At 38.5% G+C, this 14,424-nt stretch overlaps 1 protein-coding gene across 7 annotated transcripts in view; it reads left to right on the plus strand.

Annotated features, from left to right (window-relative positions):
• The window catches only part of LOC150038951 (estrogen-related receptor gamma), a 540,901-nt gene that overhangs the window by 378,317 nt on the left and 148,160 nt on the right, over nt 1–14,424 (plus strand). For all 7 annotated transcript variants that reach the window (XM_090328186.1, XM_090328184.1, XM_090328185.1 and 4 more), the window contains one exon: nt 281–696. In XM_090328186.1, coding sequence (XP_090184312.1) covers nt 294–696 — 403 coding nt within the window. In that variant the 5' untranslated portion in view covers nt 281–293. The remainder of the gene's footprint in view (nt 1–280; nt 697–14,424) is intronic.

Genomic DNA, 14,424 nt, shown 5'->3' on the forward strand with positions numbered 1-14,424 from the left:
TCTTTATGCTTTCACATAACCCTGGCATGCCCTTATCCCGATCACCTTCTTGTAGAACAAGAGATATTGCCTGGACAATGAATGATGTGCAGTATCTCACCCTTACGAAGGAAGCCTTGGCAAAGATTAATGTCTTTAACAAACAAATTCTTATTTTTGTTTTCTTCCTTCCATCTTTTCGCTTTACCTTTTCTATTTTTTTTAATTTGTCTACTTCTGTTGGTCTCTCTCTTTGACGCTCTCTTCTCTCTTTCTCTCTCTCTCTCTCTGTCCATCTCAGGCTTCTCTGCAGAATGTCAAACAAAGATCGACACATTGATTCCAGCTGTTCGTCCTTCATCAAGACGGAACCCTCCAGCCCAGCCTCCCTGACGGACAGCGTCAACCACCACAGTCCTGGTGGCTCTTCAGACGCCAGTGGGAGCTACAGTTCAACCATGAATGGTCATCAGAACGGACTGGACTCACCACCTCTCTACCCTTCTGCTCCTATCCTGGGAGGTAATGGGCCTGTCAGGAAACTGTATGATGACTGCTCTAGCACCATAGTTGAAGACCCCCAGACCAAGTGTGAATACATGCTTAACTCCATGCCCAAGAGACTGTGCTTAGTGTGTGGTGACATCGCCTCTGGGTACCACTATGGGGTTGCATCCTGTGAAGCTTGCAAGGCATTCTTCAAGAGGACAATTCAAGGTGAGTGCTGGACCTGAGAATAAATATCACAAAATCTCATACAGTGTATTTGCTTCACCCTAGTTCTTATTCTTATCCAATTATTTTTCAGTATAACTTTTATCTTGAGTAGAGATTAAAATTGATAGTGGAGGATTTATAGAATAAAGTCTCCCTAAATATGCCGTATCCATTAATTCTACTTCCAATATTAAGATCTTATGATGATGCAATGATACGAAGGGTTGAGTGGAGTTTAAAAGAATGTAACAATGAGAGTCTATGTGGCAACTGAGCAAATATACATTTCCACGTTAGATTAATTAGTACTTTTTAACCCATTGGTTCATCTTATAGGTGAATGAAAATAGGAAATATTTTAGACCACTGGTTTTCAAATTGGAGCATGTATTAAAGTCACTTGGCAGTGTTGTTTAAATGCAGATTCCTGGATCCTGTCCCTGGAGTTTCTGAATCCTTAGATTTAGGATAGGGGCCTAAGAATGTATAGCTCTCAGCAATTCTAAAGCGATGCTGATTCTGCTGAGTCAAGCGCTACACTTTGAGGACTGTTGCTCTGAACCAATTAAATGGTTTGAGATTCCTCAGCCTCCATTTTCCCTGAACTTTGCATAGACTTTCCTCATTTTTAAATGACTTCATATAAAAACTCTATAAATAATACCAATAAAATTTCATTAAGTTATAATATATGCCTCTAAATTTGTATGTGATTTGAGGCCCAAATTTGTGAAGTCTTCAGAGTTAGATAAACATTATTTCCCCCACTAAATGTCAAAAAAAACATGATTGCACTTTCTATGTGTGCCTTTATAGGATTCATCTACAAATATAGAACTCAATTCACTTTTAAAGATGTATATATATTCTGACAGAAAATTAGATTTCATTTTTTTTAGTCTCTTGTGATAAAAATATGGGGGAAGGAAAGAGAAATCATTTATTGAGCAGCCACAGCACACCAATGAATTCTGCTCATACTTTATTATATATATGTTAAATTTATATAGTTACTTTTTTGGTGCTAGTGATTAAACCAGGGGTCTTGCTTATGCTGGTATATATGCAGCCTACCACTGCTAGCTCTCCAAAATATCTTCTCTTCTCTTTTCACGTATTTCTTTTTGGTCCTTCCTTTCCCTCCCTCCCTCCCTCCCTCCCTCCCTCCCTCCCTTCCTTCCTTCCTTCCTTACTTACTTTCTCCCCCCTCCCTTCACTTTTTTAGGTTTCGCACTCAGGACTTTTCATTCTAGCCTGGCATTTGATCATTTGAACCATGCATCTAGTTTTGAATTTTTGATGGTTAACTGGAGAAAGATCTGGCCTAACTTTAAAACACAATCCTCAGATCTCAGTTTCCTGAGTAACTGGGATTGCATGGCATGTCAGTATTAGAGATAGGATGAAACTAGTGGCATGACTAACCAATGCCCAGCTCTATATATCTACATATCCACATCCTCCTCCTCCTTCTCCTCTCCTCCTCCTCCTCCTCCTCCTCCTCCTCCTCCTCCTCCTCCTCCTCCTCCTTCTTCCTCCTTCTCCTCCTCCTCCTCCTCCTTCTTCTTTTTCTTCTTCCCCTTCCTCCTCTTCTTTCTCTTCCTCTTCTTCCTCTCCTCCTCTTCCATCACTTTTTCCTCCTTCACCCCCTTCTCTTGCTTCTTTATGATTCTTTGATTTTTCTTTGCAGTGGTCCTAGAGCTTGAACTCAAAGCCCAGGTACTGTTCCTGAGCTTTTGTGCTCAAATCTAGTGCTCTATCTACCACTTTGAGTTACAGGTCTATTTCTAGCTCTTTGATAGTCAATGGGAGATGAATGTCTCATGGACTTTCCTGCTGGATGGTTAATGTCCTAAGTTAAAGTTACAGGCATTAAGGTTAGCAGCTATGGGCATGAATTTTTTTTGTAGTTCCTGGACTTGAACTCCTGGCTTGGGTATTGTCCCTGAGCTCTTCAGCTCAAGGGTAGCACTCTACAACTTGACCCACAGTGCCACTTCCAGTTTTCTAGTGGTTAATTGGAGATAAGAGTTTCATGAACTTTAGTGCCTGGACTGGCTTTGAACTGCAGTCCTCAGATGTCAGCCTTTTAAGTAGCTAGGATTACAACCATGAGCCACTGGTGCCTGGGTAGCCATGCCTTTTCTTTCTTTCTTTTTTTTTTTTTGCCAATCCTGGGGCTTGAACTCAGGGCCTGGGCACTGTCCTTGGACACTTTTTGCTGAAGGCTAGTGCTTTGCCACTTGAGCCACAACACCACTTCTGGCTTTTTTCTGTGTATGTGGTATCAAGGAATGGAATCCAGGGCTTTGTGCACGCTAGGCAAGCACTCTACCACTAGGCCACACTCCCGGCCATAGCCATGACATTTTTAAAAGTACAAAATAGGTAGTGTTAAGCTCTAATACTTTCAAATATTTTAGCAAAAGATGGTTCCAAACCCCTTATATGCATGTAAGAGTAGTTTCTTGCCCTTCTCTTTTAAGAGTGCCAGGCAGTGCAATTCTTCTTGACTAGCTGCTCTGGAAGATCAGGGAGACTGTAAGACTGTTCTTTGTGACAAAAATTGCACCATCTCCCACTTTGGTTTTGGTTTTGTTTAGTTTTTGGAATTGGAGATGGCAAACAGAGCTTTTGGGATTGCTGAGCATGTGCTCCAGTGCTGAACTTTAACCTCGCTCCTCTGTTTATCATACAGCTACATGGATGTATGACTGAGAAAAAGAGCAAAGAGTTTACTTATAGCACTATTTGGAGCCTGGATTATAGTTCCGTGCTATAGTGCACGTTTAGCATGCCTGAAAGCCTGGTTTCAATCCCCAGAACTGAAAAAGGAAAAACCTTCAACTAATCATGTGTATATAATACACACACACATATGTCAAATGCATGTATAATTCTTACATAATATAGAAGGAATACTTCATAACCTTGTGTAGCTTGAACTGAGGAATCTAAAGTCGAGTTAGTGTAGACGAAGTCTCTCCCAAGCTGTATCTTCACATTTTAATCAGCCATATCGCCATATTTTAACCAGCTGTATTTTCATATTTCTTGGTTCACCATTGGTATATTTTATGAATGTTTCTTTAGGAAAAAATACTTTATTCACAGAAAATTATTTTCTTAACTGCTTTATAATGGAAATCACTAATACCTACTTCTTTCATTATTTAAGCATAAAATAAGAGATAATAACATGTGGAGGAATCAGGCTATGGTGGCTTTTGCCTATAATCCTAATTATTCAAGAGGCTGGGGCCTGAAGGATCTTGGTTTGAAGCCAGCCCATGCAGTGTAGCCCTTTGAGCTCTATCTCCAATGAATGAGCAAAAATTGTATTTACAGTGTGACTCCAATGATAGAGTGTCAGTCAGAAGAAAAAAAAGCTAGTGAGAGTGCAAGACGATAAGTTTAACCCTCAGCGATAGATTATGTGTTTATCATTCATAACTGGTTTGATACCTAGTACTTCCCAAAATACATGTAAAATGTAATCTAAAGAAGCAGTGGTGATCTATAGATTCCTATTTGGAGAAACTTCTGCTTATTTATGAATATTTCAAAATTGAATATTAAAGCACACCCTCTCAACTTTCTGGTCACATTTTAGTTGCTATTATTCAAAGGGTTATCAACTTAGTGGGCACATATGTATAAAATTTTAACCATTCATGATATTTATTAAGTCATCCTACTCAGCTCTGAATCTAACTGCATGAAGATAAGCAAATATTCTGGGGTTACATTAACAATTGCTACCTAGGCTAATATGGAGTAAGAGGTTCTCAGGGTAAAAAAAACTTTTTTCTTTTACTTCATACATATTTTCAGAGTCCTGCAAGCCAGGTAGTTTTGTTGCAGCTGGGGTTTTGTCTTCTCAACACTTTATCAAAGCTGTGTGTTCCTGAAGATTGTGGATGAAAGTAAATTCCCGTGACAGATTAACAAATTTTGAGAGAGAGACGGGGGGGGGGGGGGGGATATGATTAAGCTCTTCATATTCAGAACATTCTGTGGAGAAAGAGCGATTTTGTGAAAGTATAGTTTCTGACAATTTTTCTTTTAAATTGTATTACTTAGTAACAGGTATGCCATAGTTATATACTGCATGGTACCTGGAATAGAAAAATTGGAGTTCTGTGTATGATTATTCTTTAGAATGCCAAATAGCCATCTAAACCAGAACAGAAGAAAACACAGGATGCTTTCTGGCAATTATAGGCAATGCTTGTTTTCTCTCTACATTGGAAAGACAGCAAGTTTCGAGGATTTTGAGCAGGTGAAAGAGATATCACTGTCCAGATTAGCACTCTGGACTTGCCCACCTGGCTGTGTTTGTAGCTGGCAGCTGGGCAATAGTTGGTAAAGGTACCCTGCTAGCTATATCATCAGGCCCTCACACTGTGGTGCTTACTTAGCTCCCAAAAGGCAGTGAGGCAGATAAAGGGATTAAATTGTGAAAGTATAATGTAATGATTAGGGCGGTGATTGTAAGGAAGATTGGAACAGCCCCTCCTTTTTGTGGCCAAAATAGTGAGAGCAATTGAACTCTCAAGATGCCCTAAATAGGCTGAACATATTGTACTGTTCCAGACTTTTTCCTACATAGAAGGGGCCATATGAAGGATGCTATGACCGCCGGAAGCGTTACAGTCAAATAACCCTTGACAGATAGTAGTCTTTCTCTTCTGGCCCTTCCCTTAAAACTCTCCAGGGAATGAGAAGAGATTATATAACTCCCCTTGAGAACCAGTCCTTCTACTGTCTTCCAGTCTTAATGGCCAGGGTATTATGTAAGTGTGAGTGCCTTGCCAAGGCCTGGTTCTGGTCTCCTTGCCTTGGATAAAGGGACAGATGCTGCCAAAGGCATGTTTATGAGCATCTTAAGAATCATTATTTCCTACTGTGCATTTGAAGGATTGGCTATTAAATGTGTAATAATTACTACATTTTGAAAGTTTGGGCAAGGAAATGCTTGTTCTATTTTCTGGAATGGAGTGTTGCTCAATTCTAGAATTAAAAAATAAAGTCAATTAATAACTTCAAGAAATATAAAAAATGAAATTCATGATTGTTGTTTTTCGGTATTTTTGTGGTGGTGGTGGTTTTTTTTTATCAAAATAATACTTCGTTTGTTTGTTTGGTTCATTGGTTGGTTTTGTTTCTGCTGTAGATCAAACCCAGAGCAGCAGATACTTAAGATCTATAGTTTGTCACCTTGAATGAGCTCTTTGTACTACAGATACCTTGTAATGCCCACGGCCTTTTGGCAGAGGACTTTTCTTGTCTAGATGGTGATGACATTAGTAAAAGCCTAAATCCTATCTTTACCATGAGGCATTAAAGTTGAGCCACTTCTCTGGCAGCTCTGTGCTCAAGCAATTAGGGACAGAGCTCTGGGATAAGGTTTCTATACTCAATTGCTTGGCTTTAGGGCAGTAGGTAGTTGGGCCCTGAAGAATGTGATATCGGTGGAACACTTTTCTTTGTGTATTTTATTTTATTTATATGTATTTTTTCTTTTTGGGGGAGTTCTGAGGCCTGATCCCTGGGCCTGGGTCCTGTCCCTGAGCTCTTTTGTTCAAGGCTACCACTTTGAGCCACTAGTAGTTACATTGGAGATAAGAATAAGGGACTTTTCTGGTCTGGCCTTCCTTTGTTTAGTAGCTGGATTCAAACTGCAATCCTTGGGTCTCAGCCTCTTGAGAAGCTCAGATTACAGGTGTAAGCCATCAGTGCCTGGCTATTTGTATACTTTAGTCTTAGACTATTTTGCAAATATGGAGAAAATAATATCTCACAAATGCAAACATCTGTATATCAGATGAAGATTCCAAAGGAAAAATCATTAAAAGTATTTTCTACTTAATGTTTAGACAAAATGGTTTTCCCAGTTTATAGTAAATGTCAGTGTTAAAACAGTATATTCTAAAATTAAAATGCAAAATAATGTGGAAATGTCTAAACTAACTTGATATGAATCTCAATGGCTTTTTATAAGCTGTGGATGCAGTGATAAATGGAGAAGTAATATTTTTAAAAATGTTGTCTCCAATTCCTTTGCTTCAAATCAGACTGGCTTTTATTGAAAGTTTAATTGACTTTTCTACTTTTCCTCATATTTCATGATAATTGTCTGATTTTTAAGACTGTATTAATTATGTAAATTGCATTCCTTTTTTCTAAAGTGTGTTTATTGTAGCTAAGTTACTAATAGCAAGTATTATTCTACTTCTGCTATTTTACTTGGTAGATCCACTGTTTAATAATAAAAGAAGTGAAGACCTTCTGCTAGTGGAGAAGATATATCATGTGAATGGGTCTTCTAAAACAGAATAACTTACAATTTCATTTCTTTCAGTTTTGACTTTGAAGAACTATTTCTTGTGATAAATGAATAGCAATTCCTTTTCAATGGTTGCCTCTGACTTTTAGGAATAGGCCTAAGTTGTCACACTTCTTAGGTTGTTAAATAATTGCTCATCAGCAGATGTTTTAAAATGACAGACTAAATGGTAAATTAGAATTTAAATTTCTTAGGATATTAGGATCTAAATATCTTAGGATCTATTGGCTGCAATCCTTTTTGTCATATTTGATGCTTTATTTTTTTAAGCTTTGTAAAAATCTGACACCACTCTGAGTTTAGGGTCTAGACACAAATCCCCTTTTATCTTCTGTGTAGGTATCATTGATTCACAAGATTTTTACTGGAGGAAATTTCCTGGACAAATTTACATATATCTCATTTATTTAAACTAAAAGCAAGTTCACAATTCTGATAAAGTTTTTATTCTATTGTTTTTTTTTCTAGTCTTTTCTTCACTCTTTATATTAAACCTTTGGAAATATAAAATTACGAACATGATTACATAGATAAGTGTGTACATAGATGTGTGTGTGTGTGTGTGTGTGTGAGAGAGAGAGAGAGAGAGAGAGACAGAGAGAGAGACAGAGAGAAAGAGAGAAGAGAGAGAGACTAAGCATAGTATAGAATCAATGTAAATTAACAACATAACTAGTGACTGCTAGTTAAAAGTTAGATTTTTAGATCATGTAAAATCAATGGTAAATTTTAGAGATTGAGATGCATGCCCAACATTGTTTTTCTTTATAGTTATTTTCCTTTGAGATGGGATATTAGCTCCTGCCTCTTCCTCTCTTACTACTGGAATTTACAGTATTTATCACCATAGCTAGGTATATGGTTGAATTTCGATCTGCTAAAAGAATAAAAGAAAAAAGTAAGAAAATGTAATGCTCTTCATCACATTCTTATCTTTCAGATGTTAGCAAGTTAACTGGTGACACTAGAATCTCAAATGCTATTTACTTTTAAAATTTAAACAGTGTAACATTATTATGTTCTGAAAGTTGCTTCAAATCAACTCATCATTCTAAACTGTGTAGGACATATTTTCCAGTTGGATTAAAAACTCATCTCATATGAGGGGTATAAGGCAGAGACATTCAGGGGAAAAAAAGAATTTGCACTGAGACTTTCAAGACCATATTAAATGCCCTACTCTAATTTACTGCAAAATTAGGCAAACAAAATTAACTTTCCTAGCAATTTATTTTTTTATTTTTTATTTTTTTTGGCCAGTCCTGGGCTTGAGCTCAGGGCCTAAGTACTGTCCTTGGACTTTCTTGAGCCTCAGCACCACTTCCGGCTTTTTTCTATGTATGTGGTACCGAGGAATCGAACCCGGGTCTTCGTGCATGCTAGGCAAACACTTTAACCACTAGGCCAATCTCCCGGCCAAATAGTCAGTGCTTTCCTAGCAATTTATTTGTAAAATGTTTGATCCTGTTTCCTACTATTCTTTTAATTCACAGTTATGATACATTTGAGAAGTGGGAAAGAGTGATAATATGTATTTTATATCACTCTAGCAATATTGCATTTTCTCTATCTTGTATTTTTTAAAAGGCATTCTTGAGGATGAGAGAATGTAGCTGGATGGGGATAGCATGTTTCTCTTGCTGGCTTCCATGCCATACAAACAAATAAAGGTGTGTGTGTGTGTGTGAGAGAGAGAGAGAGAGAGAGAGAGAGAGAGAGAGAGAGAGAGAGAGAGAGAGAGAGAGAGAGAGAGAGAGAGAGAGAGAATAAAAAGTCCTAGATACCTCAGGCAGATAAACCATAAAAAAGCTAGAAATGGCCAGGCAATAGTGGCTCACACCTGTAATCCTAGCTACTCAGGTGGCTGAGATCTGAGGAGAGCAGTTCAAAGTCTGCCAGGGTAGAAACATCCAGCCCCAAGACTCTTATCTCCAATTAACCAGCAGAAAACTGAGAATGGAGCTGTAGCTTGTAGGGGTAGAATGCTAGCCTTGAGTAAAAGAGCTCAGGGATAGCACCCAACCCCTGAATTAAAGCCCCATAACCACCTCCACCCAGAGAAAAGAAAAGAAAAAGAGCATGGCTAAGCCAGCTATGGATCTGTAGAGGACCAGCTTTGAGTGAAAAAGCTAAATGATACCTTGAAGTCCTGAGTTCATGCTGCAATAAAAAGGTATAGTAGTAAGTTTTTCAATTTGTAATACTTATAATTAATACAAATATAACATTTAGTCATTTTTAAAATACTTAAATTTTCATAATTTAATAGATTTCCTAATATATTAACATACATATAAGTTCCATAGACCCTATTTTATAGAATCAAGAAATTTAAAAAATACATGTTCTTTTGAAATTATCTTTACTTATACCTCTTTAGTCAAAACCTATAGTCTTACCTTTTTTTCTTTCTTCAGGTACTGAGACTAAAACTCAAGGCATGGGTGCTATCCCTTAGTTTTTTTCACATAAGGCTCTATTAGTTGAGTGACAATTCCACTTCCAGCTTTCCAGCTTTTTGTGGGCTAATTGGAGATAAGAGCCTCACAGACCTTCTGCCTGGGCTAGCTTCAAACCTAGATCCTCAGATCTCATCTTTATCAATAATTTAAAATTATAGGCCCCCGGCACCTGCTATTTTTAATCAGGTGAATATTAGAAGGAAGAAAAATACTTGAATTTTCATTTTTAAAGAAAAAATGATGCATTCTTTGGTATAAAAGTTTTATTTTGATAAGCAAAAGGAAGTATTAGTAATTTTTATGTACTGTTTTAAAGGTGTCTCTGAGTAATACAAGAATCAGGATAAGGAAATTTAGTAGAGGGGTTTCTTGATTAAAGTTTAGAATTTGCATTGTTTATGTATCATCTCAGTGAATCTCAAAGCCTGTCCCCCGAATGACATTCTCATAACTAGTTTTGCACACACTATTTGCATAGCTTCCATTTGAGGAAGATCGTAGATAAGTACCAGAATCTTCAAAGGAAGGAATGCAGTGCAGTGCCACATCCTTGAGCACCTGTCTTTTCCTCTAACCTCTGAAATGTGTAGAGAGGTACTGTTTGGTTTCTGGAACATCCTTATTTTCCTCCAGAGTCTTTAGACTCTATTTTCTAGCGAGAATAGTTTCAAATTTCACCAATACTTAAAGTGATAGCCTCTCAATTTATGCTTGCAGTTATTATTCCTTGAGGCAATGTCTCCTCAAGTTCCCAGGGTTCAATTGTTCTTCCTGCCTCTGCCTACCAGAAAGGAGGATAGTCATGCATCGTTGCGCTGGTTTCTTGTATTTGTTCTTCTTCAGATGGTAGTAATTTTCAAAGGTTTTTAATGTCTATACTTAACTGATAAGAAACCTATAAGTTATTAAAAGAAATAATCAGAGACTCTACCCTGCTAATCATTTGACCAAAAATGGACAGTCTTTTTTTTTTTTTCTTTTTCTGCCAGTCCTGGGCTTGGTCTCAGGGCCTGAGCACTGTCCTTGGGTTTTCTCAAGGCTAGAACTCTACCACTTGAAAACGACTTCTGGCATTTTTCTATGTATGTGGTACCGAGGAATCGAACCCTGGTTTTCCTGCATGCTAGGCAAGCACTCTACTACTAGACCAAACTCTGGCCCCAAATAGCAAATTTTCTAACATAAATAATTTTCTTTCTTAAAACAGAATTGAACTTACTGTCTCTAGTTGTCATCATCATAGTCATCTCCTCCCCCTCCTCCTCTTCCTCCTCCTCCCCCGCCTCCTCCTTTTAGCATTTTATTTTTGAGATAGAGTCTTGTTCAGTCTGGCCTCAAACTCTAGGATTACCTAAGTGTTTAGGCACTCAGTATACAGCTGCATTATCCGGGATTACAAGCATGTGTGACTGGACCCACTTTGAACTTCCCTCTGTACTCTTCTTCTCTGAGAGCACCAGTTGTCAACCTGTACTATAGCAACTACTTAGATGCTCAGATTTTTATTTCAGAGTAGGGCAACACAAGCTCTAATTGAGGGGAGAGTGCTTTTTCTACTGTAGGGTATCCTGGTATCTAAGTCTTACCAGCAAGACTCTAACCCTCCCTCTGATAATGATCCTCCTTGTTTGCTTGCCCTTCTTCAAAAAAATCTATTTTTCAATTCAGATATCAAACCTCCACATGGTGGCTAAGCAACTTAAAAGTAGAAGAGATTCTCTGTCCAGCGTTTCCTAACTTCTGCTCTTGAGCAATTCTCTCCCAATGGTTGGCTTGCTGTGTAATGTCAGGGGTGAACCGAGGGGCAGGGGCATAAGCATACTGGAGGAGTGCTTTACCACCGAGCTGCACAAGAAGCTGTGATTTTAGCCTCCAGCAGTGTCCCTAGTCTGGTAGGCACTGGACATCCTCCTGAGAAGTTGGACTAGTGCGCCACCACACCCCACGATGCTGGAAGTCAGGTTGATGTATGGTGTGTGACCTACCTCTGATTTAGCAGTTAACATGTAGTACTCAACCCATCTCATGTACAAAGGGAGAAATTTTAATTACACAGAAAATGCTTTGAGCCTGACTTGACTCAGCATGTTCATTCACAAGCTATACATTGTATTGTTCCTACTGCTACATTCCTATAATCTCCTATAATTTGTATGGAAGAGATCTTAAGTTTACTCGTGTCTGCTTGTCTATCCAAAGTGCTTGGAGACAGAAATGTTTTTTTTTTTTAATTTTTGTTTTTGTTTTGGGGTGGTGGGCCAAACCCAAGACCTCTGGCATTGTTAGTTCTAGTGCTACTCTCCCTCCCCCCAGCCACAAAACATTCTTCAGTATTCTTGAAGACTCCTGGTTCTTGAAGTCATGTGGGGAATTTTCAAGGTGTACCTCCATTTTGTATTTTCAGGTTAGGGTTGCTTAATTTTGGTAGACATAGATAGTTGAATACATGGAGTCGATCTTGGAGGAAGTCTGACACTAGCATCTTGTTTTCTTGTACATTTCTTGGCATATGGATCACTTTTTAGAATAGAGGATCTTCAGGGCAGCCTTAGGAAAGATTTCCTTGCTTTTTTTCATACTTAACATAGAAGGAAAATGCAGTAAGTAGAATTTTTCAGTAATTGTCAGCTGCCAAGATACAACGTTAGCTATTGAGCATACCACATTTGGTTGTGATCCCTTTTGATATAATATCTTGCCTATTTTTGGCACTCATTGCTATTAGCACCTGTTTCATGTGTAAGCCAGTACCTGGGCTTGAACTCAGGGCCTCTTGCTGGACTTTTTCTCTTTAAGTCTGATGTTCTACCACGTGTGTCAAAGCTCTGCTTTTGGCTTTTTTCTGGTTAATTGGAGACAAGTATCTTGTAGACTTTTCTGACTATGCTGGTACCTAACTTGATTCTTACATGTCATGTACTTGAGTAGCTAGGATTATGGAAATGAACCACCAGTGCCTGGCATCTTTTACCAGTGACATCAGTCTTGCTTTATAGGAGCTTGAAAACTGAAATAGGTGAAGTTCCGTGGTCCAGCCTTTGCCTAGCATATGTGAAGTCTTGGCTTCCATTAGCAGCACTGCAAATAAAACACAATCAAAACCAATACAAGGGTCAGGAGTGTGGTGTAGTGGTAGAGTGCTTGCCCAGCATGCATGAAGCCCTAGATTCGATTCCTTGGTACCAAATTCACAGAAAAAGGTGGAAGTGGTGCTGTGGCTCAAATGGTAGAGTGCTGGCCTTGAGAAAGCTCAGGGACAGTGCCCAGGCCATTCCATAGGAATGGCAAAAATAAATAAATAAATAAATAAATGGGTAAATAAATAAATACAAAACAAATGTGACAAAAGAAAAATGAAAACACAGGCCTGTTAATTTCTGCATATCTTGGCACAGAGATATTTGTATATACCATCATTTTTCTTGTCAATGAGATGAATGATTGTTACACACACACATATACACATAATAATTAAGCAGAATTTTTCATTGAGTGCAGGCTGACCTGGAACTCACAATCTTCCTGCCTTAGCCTCCTCATGGATAGGATTGCAGTCATTCACCATCACATTCATTTGTCATGGTGGCATTCTTATTTTACATTTTTCCCCTTTATAAAATAGTTTGGATCATACCCTCTTGACTTGGGATTATTTCCCCCCCCTTCCTATCCTGAACAATAGAATTATTTTAGGATGGTTAAATATGTTGTGTACAGCCCAACACCTGTTGCTTTGGTGACATGCTCTGTTTGGTTTCTGTGGCATTAAACCTTCCACACACCATCATGATACAGAGACAAGTTGAAGGATTTTCTTTTTGAGGTGTTGAGAGATTCCATTCTCCCAAAGCAACCCTATCCTATCCCACAGCTGCCCTCACCTCATAAGCCCAAGCACAGCAGAAGACAATGCCAAGATCCACCCTCAGTCTGGTGTTCCCAAGCTCCTGTGTCAGGCAATCCAAATTTCCTTTCCTACCAGCAACAGTCGCAATAACAATAGATACACAAAGAACCCTGCAGAAGATGGGATTGCCGTTTTGTCTTTCTATTCTTGGTGACCTTCAGAAATTACTTTGAAAAGATGAGAGTTAGCTAGTGTAGCAGTCCAGAGCACCGCCCGGAAGCAGGCTGCCCTGGTTCAACTCCTGCCTTTGGCACTTGTTAGCAATGAGATTGTGTTAGGTGTGCTACCTGTTCTCTTTCCCTATGCCATCCACAGAGTAGAAGCCCAGGAGTGCACGGCACATCAAAAAGTATCTCATATTTACAGTGTTTATTGCTGTCAGTTTTATTTTTTGCTATTTTGATAACTAAGTCTGTCAGGGTGTAGCTATCAGACGCTGGGATGGGTGGCAGTATATATTGTCAGAAAGGTTCCTGGTTGGCATTGTGTCAGTAAATATTCCTCTCTCTGTTAACCACACTAAGTGAGGAGACTGCCACTGGAATTCCTAAACACCTCAATTATATCAATTGATTATATTATTGGTGAAATTGCTATCAGTTTCCTTGCTGCCTCTGCTCAATCATGCTGTCAAGTTACTGTCTCCTCTTTTATTTTTAATTTTGCTGAATAAATGGGAGATAAACTCTGACATTTTTTTTACAATATTCCTGCTTCCAAATTTATATCCTCGAGTCAAGTGATAAAATAATCCACTGAACCTTCAATTGTCACTGTTTCTTCAAAGGGGATTTTAATATCTTTATCTCCTATAACTTGTGCATAAAGCAGACAGAACAGTTTCTCTTTTGTAATTTAACAAATTCAAAATAATAGGGCCCAATAGTTCAATCCCATACAGTTAATAAAATAGCGAAGTTGGAATTTGAACCTAGGTCTGACATTTTTCTTTTCCCTTACCTTCTCTCTCCTTTCTTCCTTTCACTTGTTCCTCATATTTTTAGAGACCA

This window comes from Megascapheus bottae, unplaced genomic scaffold (assembly GCF_031878675.1).
Source record: "Megascapheus bottae isolate mThoBot1 unplaced genomic scaffold, mThoBot2.hap1 H_2, whole genome shotgun sequence".
NCBI classification, from domain to species: domain Eukaryota; kingdom Metazoa; phylum Chordata; class Mammalia; order Rodentia; family Geomyidae; genus Megascapheus; species Megascapheus bottae.